Below are 17,329 nucleotides of genomic sequence, written 5' to 3'. Positions count from 1 at the left end.
CCCCTCTCTCCAGTGTCAGAAAGATTGGGGCAGACTATCATTAAAAGGAAAGCATTCCTCCATAGAACAAGAACAATGACAAGAAGAAAAAAACAATTCATAACCAATCTCAACCAAGTATCTGAAGCGTGTAGCGATATGCATTGAATGAGACTGATGGTGACTAGTTTAGACCAGAGCATCAAAACGCGCAATGCGATAACTTTTAATAACGCCGCTCGGCTCGCAGCCTTGAGCTCCGGACTTCGGCGTGGCTCCGCGCACGTCGGCACCGGCGCCGGTTATGGCGACGCAAATGAACCCCTGCTCATTCGACCTCCTCCTCCTTAACCCCCCCATGGAGGTAATCCTCCCAACCCCCACATAATTGACATGACGTGCGTGATGAATGGAGAGGGAGGGACGATCCGTATCGGCGGCCAAAGGAATAACCGCAATACATTCCCCCCTCTTCCACGGATTGAGTTGTCTCTTCTTTTTTTGCACACTCTTCTTGTCGTGATTTTTCGTTCTTGCGTAATTGCATCTGAGTTTAAGGGTACTTGTGAACACAATACCAGCTCCTCCCATCTACGAAACAAGGCTCTCAGGATCCAAGCAACTTGACCCAGGCGGTTTGAGACATCTTCACCCACAGCATAGTCACAACACCATTTTACGCATAGTTGTATAGAAAGACGTGTCACCACCAACTTGACTCAACCTCGGAAGACAACACAGTACCTCAGAAGAGGAACCAAAAAGAAAAAAAAAGGAAGATTCAGAAAGAAGGAAATAGACAACCACCACAATGTCACCAACATCCCTCCACCAAGGCGCCTCAAAAGGCTTCGCAGACGCAGCAACCTACGACGCCTACCGCCCCTCCTACCCTCCCGCCGCAACCCAAAAGTTCCTCGAGCACCTCCGTCTCGCCGACGTGCCCCACGCCAAGATTTTGGATTTGGCCGCGGGTACGGGGAAGATGACCGAGGTGCTGGCGGCGCGGCACGAAGGGTTCGAGGTCGTGGCCGTGGAGCCGCACGAGGGGATGAGGGCGGAGCTGGAGAAGAAGGGGTTGAGGGGCGTCGAGGTGAAGGATGGGTTTGCGGCGAAATTGCCGTTGGGGGAGGAGTGGGGGGATGGTGCTGTTGTTGCACAGGTGAGTTTTGACGGTTTTTTTTCTGGTTTTTTTTGGATGTTGTTGGGGGAGTGGTTTTGTGGTGTAGAGATGAGTTTTGAGATGAGGCCTTGCGTATTAGGGAGACGATGGCTGACTTGCGTTCTACGTAGGCGTTTCACTGGTAAGACGGTCCATCTATGGGCTCCAAATTGTGGACAGAAGCTCATAAGAAAGCGTAGGTTCGCGACGACAGAATCCCTCAAAGAGATTCACCGCGTTCTGAAGCCGACCGCCGTGCTCGGTTTCATCTGGAATATTGAAGACTGTAAGTCTTCTCGCTCATTCACAACTCCCAGGAGACACATATTCCACGCCACCACGAGGCGAAAAAAAAAGAAGAAAAGAATTGCTAACGAAATTCCACACGAGCACAGACAACAAGCCAAAGCACTGGAAAGCAAGCACCCCCTGGGAACAATCCCTCAACGAGCTCGTCTTCACCCTGGGAGGCGACGGCCAGCCGCGCTTCCGCGACTTCGTCTGGAAGAACGTCTTTGACAACCAGCTCGACGCCAACCCGCTGCGCGCCGTCAAGGACGTCGTCCTCGAGGGTGGGCGCAAGATGCCCCTCTTCAGCGTGCCCGTGGGCGAGGAAAAGGTGCCCTTCACGGTCTGGCTGACGCCCGAGGCGGTGTGGAACCGGCTGCGGACGCTGAGCCAGGTCGCGGTGCTCGAGGGGGCGCGGGCGGCGGCGTTCAAGGCCGAGTTTGATGCCATTCTGGGCGGGGAGAGCGTGGAGAGGAATGAGAAGGGGGAGGTTGCGTTGCATGGGGTTACGTATTTTGCTTGGACTTCGAGGTTGTAGCCGTGATGAGATGGTCTGCATCGTAAGTGAGGGGTGTTTTTACTTTTCTGGTTAGACGAAGGTAAGGGGTTGCAGACAACGTTTGGCCATTTGGTAGAATTGAGGGTATATTTCTTCTGCGTTGGTAGATCTGATAACAGACGCCTTCCGAGGACTCTAGACTCGTTCATAGAACTCTTCGCCAGTGAATAGAGTCCAGTCACCGATCCATTGTTGACATCTTCATTCGCGCCTCTCAATAGTCTGCCGAGATGTACATGACTACGCTGTTTATCAGTGGAAATGCTATGGTATGCGGTGGAGTAAGAATTACCGTTGTTTCCTCTCACAAATGCGTCGCCGTATGACCGCCTCTTGGTGCCGTTGACGAACTCCTCCGTCTTCTCCAGCGCGATGTTCATGTAGCCATCGACGGACTGGAGCTCACCTATGATGAACGCAAACTGTCAGATACCTCACTATAGCAAGAATAGAGCACCGCTTCGTCCCATTCTCATGCATGACGGCTGAGGCACTCACCCTTGTAGACGACGCCCGAGTTGAGCTTCACGGTGACGGGGTTGCCGATGATGTCGCTCAGGAAGCTGGAGGGGTCCTTGCCCTCGCCCTGACTGATATTTCCGTTCTCCATTGTCGTTGACTGGATATTATGAGATGGATGTGAGTTACTGGAGGGGGCCTCGGGATGTAGGTTGTTCCGTGGCGGGTTTGACGTGAGGGTGGTGATTGAGGCTGGGGGACGTCAAACTGGTGATGATGTTGGCAGAATTGTTGGCAGCTGGCAATGATGGTGCTGACGGCTGGGTGGGAGCCATGGAGTGACCCCCCTTCTGTTAGAGCATCCAAGGCCTGGGGTACCTGGATCGCACCTGGCGTTAGCTTTTCCCAGGGTAGCTCGCACTGTAGGGCTACCCGAGCAGCGCACGCTCCAAGCTGAGCAGCGTGCGAAGGCGAACTCCAGCTCCATCCCCCTCTAGGTCCTCACCTGGGGCCCTGGTAAGGTGGGACCAGCCGAATCAATCTTTTTGCTCTCACCACGGAAACAACGGCCGCCCCCCCAAATCCCAACCCAAATATTTGGTGGTGGTGCGCGAGCCAGGACGCCTTCTCGTCCCCCCTCTCCCCTTCTTCTGTCGCATTGTTCGTGATGTTTCTACCTGCCGCCTTCTCTTCTAGGCACAGCCTCTGGCGCCTACTCTGCATGGCCTGACCTTTTCTCCGTTATAGAAAGTTCACTCACAAAAAACCCACAACGGGCACATAAACTTGACCCAGAAATCACCCCATTCAAATTCCTGCGCCTTGGATCCTGCACATTGCACCGAATCGCATAACGAATCCCGAGTCAAATTTTGCTCCGTCACTTAGTTGTTTTGGACGAAACGTCCACTTGTGAGCCATGGCAGACGCAGCGAAGCCCAAGAGGCGTCTCCCCTTCAAGCCCACCGCTTTGCGACAAAAGTCCGATCCGAAGCCCGCGACACAGAAGAACGACAACGAAGAAGACGACGACGACGATGGACTCAACCTGTTCCAGCGCTCCGCCGAGTTCTTCCCCGTCGCTGTTGCCGAGCAGGAGCGCCGTATGAAGCGGAAACAGGCGGAACGAGAGAAAAGCTCACAAGCGCGCTCGCCAGAGCGCGAGACGGAGCCAGCGCCGAGAGCGAGCGAAGAGCCTGGCAAGACCGACGTTGAAGAGGACACAAGGTACGCCCCCAACGCACATTTGCACTACCGCCTTGGCTTTCTTCTGACACCGTTTTCCCAACTGTTAGGGACCCCGGCACGCCGCCATCAAAACGCTCGCGGACCAGCGACGAATCCCCGCAATCGAGAACAAAGCAGTCGCCGTACAAGCGCCGCGAAGGCACAGAGACACCCTCGAAGCGCCTGACCCGCGCCGCCGCCTCGCGGACGCCTCGGAAGCAGGAGGTGATACCTCACAAACCCGTCATCGCGATCGAAGATAGCGACGAAGACCTCGATGACGCCGACGATGTGGCCAGCGACGATATCTACGAAGCGTCACCCGTCCGCAAGACGCAGCGCCGGAGACAGACTTCAGAGCCTGAGGTATCGCCTCTTGTTATCGACTCAGACGACCCTTTTGTAGAAGGAACGGACGAAGAGAAAAAGTCATCCGTCGCAGTAGCAGCAACGGAAGAAGAGCAGGACGACGAGTTTGAGGAATACGTCCGACGCGCCATGGAGCGTAAAAAGGCTCTCGAGCAGGACGAGAACCAGCTCGTCAACGTCTTCGTCACCTCTGATATACCAGGCACCAGGGACCGGCAATTCCGCTTCACGCTTGTCAAGCCGCTCAAGGTGATCCGTATGAAATGGGTTGAAGTCCAGCTGGAACGTATTGAGATTCCCCGCTCGGAAGTGGAAAGCGTGTTCCTCACATGGCGCGGTCATGAGCTGTATGACACCACAACGCTGCATAGTCTCGACCTGGAGGCTACGTTCCGCAAGAACGGCGGCGGCGGCGGTGGTGGCGACGGCGCAGGAGATTTATCCGAGGGCTTCAAAGACGACGATTGGACAAACGTACACCTGCAAATGTGGACGCGCGAGTTGTGGGAAGAACACGAGAAGCAAGAGGCACGGAGGAGGAGACACGATCTCGGAGACTACTCTGACGACGAAGGTGGGAACCAGGGCGACGGTGCGGATGTCATCGAGCCAGAGGTGGAACAGAAGATCAAAGTCCTCCTCAAGACCAAGGCGGACGAGCCGCTCAAGACTTCGGTGAGGCCGTCGACCACGATCGGAACGCTTATGGAGCTGTTTCGGAAAATGCGTGGGTTGGCTGCGGACGCACCCATCACGCTCATGTTTGACGGCGACGAGCTCGAGGAAGAGATGACGGTCGAGGAGGCTGATATTGGCGACATGGAGACGATTGAGGTCTACATAAGATGAAACCCTCCTGGTTCACACGTCGATCGAGATCGGATGAGTTGCCAGTGCCAGCCTTTTCTGCTTGTTGAAAGCGAAAGTGCCACGGCCCGGAATGGCAGTGGCTTGAGTCTGGATATCTGGGGAAAGGGGGCCAAAGACAAGGCCCTTGACGAGGGATGTAATTCAAGATACCCGGGGAGTTTTTAGCGTCTTTTCTCATTGGTGGGTAGCGTTAGCATGTAAAGTTGAAAGAGCTTTTTGGACTTTTTTGAAGTCGAGTCTATTGTGTTGGCATGGGACTGAGTTTGCCCCTACCTATTTTGGTCCAACTGCCCCTTGAGGAGAATCTGTGCCTCACTTACATCGCCAACTCATCGATTTGAAGCTTTTGAGCACTGCATATAAAAATGAGATTGTCAGTCATATCATTCTGTCCGTCTGCTAATTTATCGTTACTCATCAAAACCGGTCCCTTCCTCCTTCGTGTTTCCGAAAGACCAACACATTTCGAACAGCATCGAGAATATAACTCCAAAGCCACCACACCAAAAACCTCAAATCCGCAAAGGCCTCTGCAACCCAATCTTCCTCACCCACCACTTCCCCCTTCAACAAATCCCTCACCTCCCACAGAAACCCAGGACACGCCTCAGCCTGTTCAATCGTGCCTCTCGCCGCAGCCGGGACACTTCTCCTTGCTCTCGTCCTGTGGGGAACTCCACATCTGCCCGGCGCTGGCGTTCCTGGTCTGGGCCGCGAAATCACTTTTCTCGTCTCTGTTACCCGCCGCCGCCGCCGCAGCGCCGTCCTCGGGGTCCTCGTACTCGTCCTGCCGCGCCGTGATGCTAAAGTACCGACTGGCGTTGTACTTTTCGCCCAGCCGTTTGGCGACGTCGTTGGCCTCGTTGAGGGAGACGAGGCGCCTCTTGTCCGGGTTTCGTTCTTGTACGGCGCGGACGGCGCGCCAGGTCTTTTGTTTGTTGGTGAGGCGGGCTGAGGAGTCGCCGTTGCCGTTGCCGTTGCTGTTGCTGTCTGTATCCTTGTCCTTGTCCTTGTCCTTGTCGTCGTCCTTCTTGACAAAGGACTCGACGGGGCGGCTGATAATGGTCGAAGGGTCTTGGTTACTCTGGAACAGCGTAATCGGGCTCGGCGCGAGGAACTTTTCGCCCGTGACGTTTTCGCGCGCGATTTCGGCGGGCGTGCGGCCGACTGCGTTTTCGCGGTAGAGCAGCTTCGGTCTGTAACTCAGCAACGCCTTTGCGAGGACGTCGTCGTGGGCCATGACGACGGTGTGGAGGGGCGTATCGCCCGCGCCGTTGAGCATCTCGAGCTCGGCATTGTCGCCGCTTGAAGAGAATTCGAGGAGGCGGGCGAGCACGGCCAAAATCTGGGCGTCGTCCGCGTAGTTCTTGCTCGCGACCGGGTTGTAGTGGTACGTCGTCCGGCGCGAGTTGCACACGGCTGTGATCCAGGCGTGCAGCGGCGTCGTGCCGTTATTCTCGGACAGGTTGTTGCGCTGCTGGGCGAGGTGCGGGCGGATCCCGGCGTCGACGAGGTCAAGGACGGGCCCGAGGCGGCAGGCGCGGGGCATCCCCTGCAGGGCGGCGTGGAGGATGTTGTCGCCGGCGTTGTTGCGGGTCATTTGGTTCGCGCCGGCGGCGATGAGGGTGCGGGCGAAGTCGAGGCGACCAAAGTGGAAGGCGAGCCAGAGGGGCGTGTCGCCGAGGGTGGACTTGTAGTCAAGGGAGGCCGGACAAGCTTGTGCTAGGTATTTGATGACTTGGTTTGTGGCCTCTGTTGGGGGGCCCATGACGGCGCAGTGGATTACGAGTTCGTCTGGATTCCTGTGTCAGTGTCATCGGGACATTGGAACGTGAAAAGGGGTAAACTCACTCTGAATGCCTAGCCACTTGGAGATGGCTCGGTCGAAGCCGCCCGGTGCTTGACTGAGATGCTTCAGTCTCGAATCCTCGAGGGCCGCCTTGGACTTGCCAAAGTCCACATAGTGACGGTGAGGTGCGTCGCCGAGGAACCACTCGACGGCATCAATGTTGCCGGCCATGGCGGCATGGAGCAAAGGCGGCGTCCTGACGCCGGTGGAGCGGATCACCATGTTCCTCCCGGCCGTGGCCCAGTCCTTTCTGTTACGAGGGGTTAGCAAGCTGTTGGTGATACGCTGAGGCCGAAGCGTGTCTTTGAGTTTCTGCTTACCTCTTCCTGCCGTAGACTGACAGTCCCAGGTAGTACTTGGACTTGCGCTTCATCTCGACGCCGCTCTTCTTCACCAGGTCGTCGAGCGGGATGCCGGCACCGGTGCGACTAATGATCTCCGCGAGAGCCGCCGTCTTACCGTGCTTAACGGCCCAGAGGAAGTCGCCCTCGGGGAATTCGAAGCGGCCAGTCCTGCCATCTTCCTCATCCTGGGCCACGCCGGTCCCGCTGACGAGCTTCTGGCTCGCAAAGTGGCTGGCCATATCCAGAAGAATCTTGAGCCCCGCGAGGTCGTCGTGCTGCAGGACGAACTGGAAGAGCGTTTGACTCGAGTTCTTGCAGCTGCGCGCCTTGCCCTCCACGGGCTTAAATGTGTGCGTCTTTTGACCCAGAAAGTCGAGCGGCTTGGTCGTGGATTTGACCTGCATCGACACTTGGCCAATGTTTTCAATGGTGAACTTCTTGTCGACAATCTCGGAGATGATCTTGGGGTCGTCGTTGGACGCGGCGTCGCTCTCGTAGTCCTCATCGTCTTCGTCCTCGGGACCGCCCGTGTCCAGCTTGTACCGCATTGCATCCCGATCTTCCGGTGCATACTGGGCCATGACGATCTCGAGGATCGCGTGAGCCACGTCGTGGTGGCCGCGGAGGTAGGCTAGCGAGAAGGGAGTGTTGTCCTTGCTGTCATTCACTGCCATCTTGAGAGGAGGCTCCGCCTGATCCTTGCCCCAGGCCTGGAGGGTGAGTGACTTGATCTTCTCCAGATCGCCAGACCAAGCAGCCTCAAACCTAAATGGGCGTTAGTCCAGAAATACCAAACAATGAATAATGTCTTGCACTCACAGTTCTAGGTATGCAGCCTTCCGGACTTCCGTGACATCAGTAACGTTCCGGAACGAGAACACGTAGCTGTAGTTGTAGAACTTCTTCTGAGCCTCCCAAGGTCTGTTGTGCGACGTGGGGTTGTTATCCGGAAACTTTATGTCGGGATGAATCTCCGCAAAGGTCTTGCCGCCCTTGTCGATGATGGCCTTTTCCAGCTTCTCCAGTGAGGTAATGACCTCCTTGATGGCCTCGATCTTCTCCGGGACGCCCTTGAGCTCCTCGAAGTCCTTCTTCGCCTTCTCGTAGCTCTCTACTCCTCTCTTGTAGTTCACCCTGCGCCAGTAAATATTCTCGGAAATCTGCCAGTGCTGGTAGGTATCTTCTGGGTATTTCGCAAGGAACTCGTCCATCCCGGGGGATAGATGGGGCATCACCTGCGTGAACTTGTCGCTCTTGAAGTCACGAAGCTTCTTGAGCTGCTGCTGCACGAGATCGAGAGCCGTCTCTCCCTTATTGTACGCGCGCTGGTAATCGTTTTCGATGGCGCGGTACGAGTTGGTCGTCATCGTGTTGGGATCCGCACCCTTCTCGATGAGGCTCAGCGCAATATCCGGATCGGTGCAATTCTTTATTGCTACGATCAACGGCTGATCGGTGTGTTGGTTGAACTGCTTCTTGTTGTCCTCATACGAACCAAGTCTGTTGTTCGACTTGGAGAACTTTGCAGCCTTTAGCCAAACGTCAAAGTCGATTTGCGGGTTGGCGCCGGCCTCGAGCAACTTGAGCACGAAGACGGAATCGCCGTTCTCGATGGCTGTGTGGATTGGGGCGATGGCCACCGGGTTCCAGTAGCTGGCAGCGAAGACCATGTGGTTGAGCGCCGTCTTGAGTCCGACCTTGTCGTTCTCCCACAGGGTGTCAATCATCTCCTGGTTGCCGTTCTTAACATAACGGTGGAACGCTGTGCATCCGTTCATGTCTGCCTGAGATGAGGTGGCGCCAAGCTTCATCAGGAGAAGAGCCATCGACTTGGCCTTCTCAATAGGCAGGGGAAAGAGCGAGGGAGAGCGTCAAAATGGCCGCGGTGGGTTGCTTGTCAGAGTTGAGGAACTTGACGGGGAGGATAGCGTCGCTGCCATAGTCACAGAGAAGCCTGACGGCATCTTCGTGTCCTTCAGAAATGGCAAGGTGCAGAGGCGAGCAGGGCAGATCCCAAGCCAAGACGTCAGTCTTGAAGAAATCGGGCTCGTCGGTCGAGTCGTCTTCCAGAATCAGGTCTTCCTTGCTCTTTTCGTTCTCATCCTTGACATTGACGAAAGACCCGGTCGCCATAGACGTCGCATCTGCCTCAGTGTTGCCCGCGTCCACCATCTCAATGTCATCGTCATCGTCAGAATCGCTGTCCGTTTTGCCATCCGTATCTTCGTCGTCCTGCGCTTGAGACGTCTTTGAAGCGGGCTGATCCTGAAGTCGAGTCTGGATCGCTTTGCGGCGGCGGTCGGCCTTCCCTTCCTCCTCCTCTTCGTTGGTAATGCTCTTGTCCATCAGAATCTTGATCATGCCAGCGTTGCCGCGCTCGGCCGCGAGATGAAGAGCCGTCCTGCCGTCGGCAAGGCGAGCAGTGAGACGCGATCCAGACTCAACCAGACAACGGACGACCTCGGGTGTGGAACTAATGACGGCGAGATGAAGAGGCGTGCGTCCCGTGTAGTCGCGCTTATTCGGGTCGGCGCCCTCTTGGGAAAGCCAGTCTCGGACTTCCTCAACGTCGCCGTCGACGATGCTCTGGCAGAGACGAGCCGTGTTTCCGACATAGGCCATGTCGGTCCAGTCATTCTCTGTTAGAGGGTTGAAAGAGCCGATCTGCTGCCGACCTGGGTCGTCAATCAAGAAAGTAACCTTGCCTGAGATGTAAATCTCCGCCTCTTTCTCAGCGACTTCGACCTCTTCCGGCGTCACGGCTTTTGGGCAGCCGCCGCAGCAGTCTTCGATGACATCCTTGACACGTCCAAAGAAGGCGGGGTGGCGGTGAAGATACACCTCTCTCTCGTCAGGTTGGTTCCATTCGGCGTTGAGCACTACAAGCTTGTGAGTAGACCGCTTACAATCAAATCGCGCTGTGACTTACAGAGATCCCTTGTATAGCAGAGCTTTTCAATCTTCTTTGCGTGGAACCTGCCTGAAGTCAGACTCTATATTCAACAGGCCATGGAGAAGCTAGAGCATACCCGTGACCATATGGCACCGTGAAAGTGTGGTAGTTGGACACATCATTCTCGTCAACCCAGTCGGCAACCTCGTCCTCGAAGTTGTCCTTGATGTTGCCATGCAGATGATGAGGGTTGAAGCGGTTCGTTGTGGGTCGGCCTCTCTCCTCTCGCCGCTTGTTGAGGTATGTATCCCGGACCGACTGCGTGGGAAGTCGCTCAAGGACGAGAAGACGCGCGAGACCGAGAGTCCTCTGGAAGCTGCGCTCAAAGATGGTGGGATCGATGCGGCTACGCTCAAGCTCTGGCCAGTACACCTCAAAGTTGCGGTGGCTGTACTTTGAAAGTCGGTTCTCGTAGGAGGGACTACGGCGGGTGAGGTCGATTTGATTGACCTGAGTGATGAAGCTTCCCAAGGCTCTAGGGGTCACCCAAACCTGCTTTCCATCGTAGGCACCGCCGGCTGCGTCGATATCGAAACCGGTGAGGATTTCACCAATAGACCTGTCTCAAGATTAGCCTCTTGCTTGATACTCACGTCGAATTTGACACATCTGCCGGTCTACCCACTTGTATACACGCAACACGATCTGGAATGACGGTTAGTGTTGGTCACCAATATCAAGGAATTTTGGCAGTCCTTACCTGAATATGACGAGTAGGGTATTGAGAAGCAATGGTGATAGCGTACTTGGTACGAACTACCGTGACCTCGGTCAAGATTGCATCTCGAACAGAGGCCTCAATCTCCTTGATTTTCTCAATGGCCTCGTCATGGGTAAGGCCATACAAGAAAAGATCCACATCAGACGCCGGGCAAAACTTCTCGTGATAGTACTCTCGAAGCTTGCGCTTGGTCGTGTTGAACTCTGGCGGAACGGGGAGGAGGGTGTTGATGACTGACGAACCGGCAGCAACGACATTGTCCCAGTTCATATCAACGAGAGAGGACTCGGAAAAGACATTAAAGTTCTTTTGGAAGTCCTTGAGGCCGGAGACGACGGCGGGCGAGCCATTAGCACGGCGCTTGTTGTCCGGGAGGGCCATGATGTAGCGGTCCTTTTCCTCCTGCGTCTCGGCGGCGAGGAAGCGGGCACGGGTTCTGATGTTCTTGGTGTCCTTGGTGAAGAGAGGAACGAGGTTGATGTGAGGGTCGTCGAGGGCGGGATTCTTGCGGTCTTGGGCAAAGACGGAGCGGAGTTCGGCCTCGTACTTGCGGTAGGGCTCTAGGATCTCGACCATCTTCTTCTCTGGGTGGTCGTGGATGTAGTTGACCAGGTCCCCGTGGGGAACTGGCAACTGCTGGAGCTCTGGGAGTGACATTGTGGAAGAGTATTGGGGGTTGATATTTGACTGTGCCTTGGAGGGGATTGGCTAGGCGACGTGAGTCTCTTGATCGTGAGCAGTGCCGGGTGAACAACTGTCGAATTCAGCTTGAAGAGAAGGAATTCGAGCACAAGAGATGCGTCGGCGGGGTAGATGATCAACGATGTAAGCTTGTCAGATGAGATGAGGCTGGGAGGATCAATTGACAGACAATAGAAAAAGGAGAGAAGGAGTCATGAGGATGGATGTTCACAAGAGATGCATTGGACAAGAGAATGAGGAATTGAGGCTATCTTATAATCTGGAGGGCACCGTTTGGCACATTCCTTCTTGACCGTTTGTTCTCGTAAAAAGGAGGGGAGAGGATTTTAGATCGTCCCAGGCAAAGCCATGTCAGATGCAAGGTACCTTTTTCGTGTCTTATCTACTGAAGAGGTACATGAGCCTAGCGCTATTACGGATGCGTACCGTCGTCAAACGAGCAGCTCAGCTCGGTACCAGGGTTGCTATGAAGTGGTACCTTTAGCAATCATGCGACTTGCCTACAAAGACGAAATTGTCTCCAATGGGTGGAGCACCAAAGTTCCATGGCAAAACCAGAATCACATATGGGTACAGACATGAGAAGGAAAAAAAATAACTGTGCCGCATGAAGCTGTCGCGTAGTTTAGGCAGGATACGCGCTTAAAGGGACGGAAAGAGAGAGAGAGCTTTGACACGGTTCGGGTCATGCAGGGGGGTATGTTGCCTAATTCGCGGCGGAGGTCTTTGACACGAAGTCCAGTGACCGCGGTGTGGACCCACTGTTTTCCTTCCGCCGTGGACCGCCACTGCCCGCTGTTGCCTGCCTGGTGCGCTCCCCATCCTTGACACAAACTCAATTGAGTCGATTCCAACTTCATGGACGACATCCGACGCCGGCTGCAGCCTGAAGAATCTGCAGATCTCGAAGTATTTTGATGAAATGAATTCAGCAAAGTGAGATGTTGTCTGGAGTGACAGGTTGCCAGCATGTCGGTCACCAGTGGTCGGGAATAGCTTCAGGGTCATCTGATCTTTGCCACTGTCCTGCCAGGCAGAATCGTGGTCTAGACCTTTGGGTAATTTCTCTATCTTGGAGAGTGAACTTGCGAAGGGACTTTCAACTCTCGTCTCATTCCAAAAATTCACACGCTGACCGGCCCCAATTTGTTTCTGGGCTACGTCACCAACTCCAAAATCGTCATTTCCCAATGATGAGTGACAGAGCCGAGACATGCAGAAGTTCTTTGAACAGCCCAATGTTCCACGCCGGATGTCGAAATCATATGTGAAGTTCAAACAGTCCGAGACAATCATGGATCATTCAAATAGACGAAATCACTAACTTCATGGGCTCAGTCTCCCTAGAGAATGTAAGCCCCGGTGTGGCGTCTTGAAACTGTCCCATGAAGTAGGCCGTCTTACACACTCAATCAACATTCAAATCACCAGCCAACGACTGTCAATCACTAGGTACTGTTTCCTAACGATCAACCACTTTGTTTCTTACAGACCTGAATGGGTTCTTGCATCCTGGCATTCTCAACCACGCGCTACCTATACTGGCACGACTGGGTTGTAAAGCTTCATCGCCACTTCAGCGTGAAGGAGCACGCGATAGAAAGCTAAGCCATCACTCATTTGCCTTCGTCTCGAAGAGATAGAGTACACAGAGCCGACGGAGTCAAAACCGGCATATGAATTCAGGGGACTGGTCCTGCGTTGCTGCAAAAAGGAGACTGATGTAACTGACTCTTCTTCCCGGGTATTTTGTGCGAGAATGATCTTCATTATGATTATCAGGCTTCCTCCGCTTAACCGAAACCCCCGAAGTACTCCATTGACCTTATGCCGAAGTGATCACTACTCCCCCTCTCCAAATCAAGTACTCTTACATATTCCCGACCATACACTTTCATCATCCTCAAGGCTGTCATCATTCCGTATCGTCGCAGCTAAACCCAGGCACATACTCCATCAAGATCCCGGAAACCTCGAGCAGACGATTGTCCACGTCTCCTCCTATCGGTATCTGCACCGTGCAATGCGCCCGGGGTAGTCTTATGCCCTTCTCCACGCCCATCCGGGACTGCAACCGATTCAGCCGCGCATTGGCAATCCCATCACACTGAGACTGGCGGATCACCTCCTCCTCGAGCAAGTTGACGGGCTTCTCCTCCCCCTCGTCTCCCGCCTGCCGATCTGCCTCGTCTCGCTTGGCATCGTCCTCGTCCTCGTCGCTATCGGATCCCCAGAGGTACTCATTAGCGGCGCCTCGGCGGACAAAGTCGACAAACTCCTCCTCAAACTCTGGCGTCCACGCACCGAGCCCCCGGCGGTGCCGCGCCCGTTGGATGCACGGCGAGAAACGGCGGTCAAAGAGCTTGAGCACGGCCTTGAACGGCGTGCCGGAGGGCCGCAGGACGGCGACTTCCAGAACGGTCCAGTCGGACGGTTGGAAGACCTGCGCTATCACCATGCGCAGGTTCCCGTCAAAGGGGGCCCGGCCGCCGACGGCGGTGCCGGTGATGATGTTGCCACGATAGTATGGATTTCTTTGCACAGGTATTTATCAGCAAAGTTAAGCCAAGCATTTTTTTATTTTCTTTGGTAACATGGGTAGCTCACGGTGAGTATGCCATCTTGAGCCAGTTTACGATGGATCTGTAGCAGTCCCCAGCTCCTCGCGCTAAACCGAGGAAAAACCTCTTGATGGCGTGCAGAATGGCCGACATTTCCTCCCGTCCGAAGCCTCGTAATGAAGAGTGCCCTATGGAAAGAAAAAAGCCCCGACCCTTGGCGTGTCGTGTGCTTGATGATACGATTTGGACAAGATCTGGAAGTGGCGTGAGGGCGCAACATGGGAACAAAAGTTGGGATGAGAAAAAAAAAAAAAATAGTCGCAAAAAGGTACTGGGGCATTGAAGATGTAGTGGAGGACCCTTGTTTGACATGCCCGATTGGGTAATTAGCTAGAGCTTGTGTGGAGACCTGCTGCAGAGAAGCATTGACGCCAAAGTTGACGCTAGCGGTCCGCTTACCGAGATCTCCCAGCCCGCCGGGTCGTCGGTGAGTCTCGGTGTGGTCGGGGTGTTATGAAATGGAGAAAGAAGACCACAAGATGGGCTTCTGACAACTCTGTACAGACAATCATCGACTAGGCGAACATAATTCACGTCAGGGAGTAGTTTTTGCAAGGGAGGGCATCTCTTCACAAACGCCGCACAGACACATCTCATGGAAAACACGCCATCACCTCCCGCATGAAGTTTCATGACACTGCAACGGCAGACCGGCTCCACATACCCGACTTTCCACGTTTCCGTCCGGGACGAAGGGCTAGAGGGGTCCTTCGACTAGTACTTTTTTTCGTCTCAACCGACTTGAATGCATTTCGAGAATACCATGTTTGCAAGTGAAAAACGATACACGACCTTTTCCCCAAGCTTCCTGTTGTTCAGCTTCTCGTTTTCTCCGCCAACGAAACCCAATTGTTGCCCCCCATAACGCCTCATAATGCTGCCATATCCGACGTACAAACTCTCTCTCTCTCTCAATATACACAATGAAATTCCCGCCTCTTCTGCTGCCCTACTCCCTCTTGTCATCCAAAGGAAAGGGGGGGGTATGAGGGAAGACTCAGCACAACCATCTCGACGCCGCAAACCCAGTAACGAACCCGCCCACTACAAGCGAGACCCCAATCGCCACCGTAAGACTCTCGCTGACCTCGCGGTCAATCCACCGCTGTCTGAAGCTGAATTTGCCAAGACGCATGTGGAACATTTCTTTGACGTCCACTTCGCCCTTCCAGTTGGGCTTCACCCGCATCGATTCGCGTTTGGAGAATCTTCTCTCCACTCTTTTTGTGTTTAATCGCGTCTGGTTAGTTTTCCGTCAGTTTAGAATAAAAACACAGAAATAAAACAAGAAAGAAAGAAAAAAGAAGAAGAAGGAGGACAAAACATGAGAATTAAAAAAATTAGGGGTGAAGGGGGGTGGGCAAAAGACAAGCGGAACTTACACCAGAGACAAGCAGATATCTCCCTTCAATTTGGCCTTGAGCTCCAGGTCGACATCCAGATTCAACCCAATCTGCAACCGCACAGGCTTCATCTCGGTCCCCGCCCTGCCGGGGAATCACCACCGTCGTCTGCCTGTTGTAATTCCCGCCGTTGCCATTCTTGTTATCTATGTTGATACTCCCACCGCTGCCATTATACGCAGACTGGTTGTTGCTGTTGCCATTGTTGTGGTTATTGTTGTTGTTGTTACCGTTACCATTCCGGTTACGATTCCTCCGCCGTCTCCTCCTCCCGCCGGCTCCGCTCCCCGTACCCGTACCCTCACTCCCGCCCCCCTGTTGACGCTGACGCCCGAGTCGACGGTCGAGAACCCTGTACTCAGAATCGCCCGCGCTCGAAGCCGAGTCGTCGGCGCGCAGGCCCAGCTCGGCGAGGATGTCGTTTGTGTCGGGGTTGTAGGTGGATGGGCTTATGGGGGGCGAGGCGTAGCGTCGGTGATGGGCGTGGGGGTAGGTTGTCATGATGCTTCTTGGGGCCATCTTGTGTTTTTTCTTTTTTGCTGGGTTGATTTGGGTGATTTTGAAGCGGAAGTGTCGTGAGGATTTGACTTGTTTGGATCTTTGGGTATTTGCGGTATCGGTTGATTCTCGTCTCTCCTGTGAGGACCTGATCAAGACTGGGTATCAAGATCGAACGCCAAAGAGGATCAATCGGATTAAGAGACAAATCGCAAATTGATAGTTGACGGAGGCTAAGGCAATATGTCTGTTATATACCCGTCCAATTCCTCACACTTTTACCCAAGCCAAGGTACCCCATGAAACCCGTCGCCACATCCAACAGAACACCAAAAGACCATATTCCCTGAACCCTCGTTTCAACAAACCCGCCAATCTACCGCATCCATGGGCTAAACACCAAAAAAACTGTCACAATTGGGCCAAACTCGACTTACACGGGCCTCCTTCGAGACTGAAGGACCGTCACGTGATGGGTCGATGGTGGAGAAGGGTTGGTGAGCATCTCGTACGATACCGCCAGACCCTGAAACTCGTAAAAGCGACCCCCTGGAACAACCATATCCATGATCCCTTCTCCAGAGTCCAGACTGCCCTCACATTTTTATTCCCCCTTTCGTGGAAGAAACGAACCAGGATGTAATGTTCAACGGGATCTTCAACCCATTCTTACCGGGATAACTGAAAGAGAGGGTCAAACGCTTCTTCACCGATCAACGACCCCTATCGTATGTTTGCCAAAACCCCCGTCAAACCCGTCAAAACGTGGGGAAGGATCATTCATGGTTACGAAAACTCAGGTTTGGTCGTCCGACCAGGTGTTCTATTAATCTCTTCTAGATGTATCCCGTCCGTTTACCAATGCCTTGTCTCGCACGAAAATATATCACGACTGATAACAATCAGATTCCGTGAAAGGAAGATCCCCCTCCCCTTCTGTTTGCGCCGCGCCTGGAACCGCCGAAACTTCATCCCATATTCCCTCGCCTCCCATCTGTGTTACAGCAATTGTGAAAAAAAGACGCGCCCTTCCTCCCATCGCATTTAAGATGGAAATTTTCGTCCCCCTGTAGAGCTTTGATGGTGAACCCTACGTTGTTGAGGATTCTAGAACCTCTTCATCCCATTTTGTGCTATCCATATTCATGCGATGGTTTCTAGACCAACGCAGCATAGAAAGACCCCCCGACCGCATTTCGTAAATCCCATACTGTCTGATATCGAAGCGTCGAGTTCTCTCCAGGGTCTTTCTCTCATGTAGTTGTTGACGGTTAGCATAATCTCTTCGGCGATCTTCCTCCCTCCCTCGTCCGACGACGAACGGG

General features: G+C 54.1%; 6 protein-coding genes across 6 annotated transcripts; 2 read left to right on the top strand and 4 right to left on the bottom strand.

The window, feature by feature from the left end:
* Positions 1-790: 790 nt before the first annotated feature.
* Positions 791-1,967, top strand: N0V96_004027 (uncharacterized protein; the record flags this gene model as incomplete). The annotated part of the gene is made up of 3 exons (XM_053188095.1): positions 791-1,141; positions 1,322-1,427; positions 1,537-1,967. 3 exons carry the CDS (start codon positions 791-793, stop codon positions 1,965-1,967), a joined length of 888 nt encoding a protein of 295 aa, XP_053054057.1.
* Positions 1,968-2,202: 235 nt separating this feature from the next.
* Positions 2,203-2,598, bottom strand: LSM6 (U4/U6-U5 snRNP complex subunit lsm6; the record flags this gene model as incomplete). The annotated part of the gene is made up of 3 exons (XM_053188094.1): positions 2,203-2,228; positions 2,281-2,394; positions 2,487-2,598. 3 exons carry the CDS (start codon positions 2,596-2,598, stop codon positions 2,203-2,205), a joined length of 252 nt encoding a protein of 83 aa, XP_053054056.1.
* A 768-nt stretch (positions 2,599-3,366) lies between these two features.
* On the top strand, positions 3,367-4,892 carry N0V96_004025 (uncharacterized protein; the record flags this gene model as incomplete). Its single annotated transcript, XM_053188093.1, has 2 exons — positions 3,367-3,674; positions 3,743-4,892. The coding sequence occupies 2 exons, from the start codon at positions 3,367-3,369 to the stop codon at positions 4,890-4,892; spliced, it is 1,458 nt and encodes a 485-aa protein (XP_053054055.1).
* Positions 4,893-5,529: 637 nt separating this feature from the next.
* Positions 5,530-8,884, bottom strand: N0V96_004024 (uncharacterized protein; the record flags this gene model as incomplete). Its single annotated transcript, XM_053188092.2, has 4 exons — positions 5,530-6,707; positions 6,765-7,012; positions 7,083-7,871; positions 7,926-8,884. 4 exons carry the CDS (start codon positions 8,882-8,884, stop codon positions 5,530-5,532), a joined length of 3,174 nt encoding a protein of 1,057 aa, XP_053054054.2.
* Positions 8,885-8,945: 61 nt separating this feature from the next.
* On the bottom strand, positions 8,946-11,437 carry N0V96_004023 (uncharacterized protein; the record flags this gene model as incomplete). Its single annotated transcript, XM_065757001.1, has 5 exons — positions 8,946-9,985; positions 10,036-10,082; positions 10,136-10,618; positions 10,685-10,704; positions 10,760-11,437. 5 exons carry the CDS (start codon positions 11,435-11,437, stop codon positions 8,946-8,948), a joined length of 2,268 nt encoding a protein of 755 aa, XP_065614214.1.
* Positions 11,438-13,397: 1,960 nt separating this feature from the next.
* On the bottom strand, positions 13,398-15,292 carry N0V96_004022 (uncharacterized protein; the record flags this gene model as incomplete). The annotated part of the gene is made up of 2 exons (XM_065757000.1): positions 13,398-14,016; positions 15,141-15,292. 2 exons carry the CDS (start codon positions 15,290-15,292, stop codon positions 13,398-13,400), a joined length of 771 nt encoding a protein of 256 aa, XP_065614213.1.
* Between the last annotated feature and the right edge of the window lie 2,037 nt (positions 15,293-17,329).

Source organism: Colletotrichum fioriniae (assembly GCF_027942845.1).
Source record: "Colletotrichum fioriniae strain IMI 355084 chromosome Unknown scaffold_4, whole genome shotgun sequence".
Classification (NCBI taxonomy): Eukaryota; Fungi; Ascomycota; class Sordariomycetes; order Glomerellales; family Glomerellaceae; genus Colletotrichum; species Colletotrichum fioriniae.
Note: the sequence above shows the minus strand (reverse complement) of the source record. Positions and strands in the feature narration are given on the sequence as shown.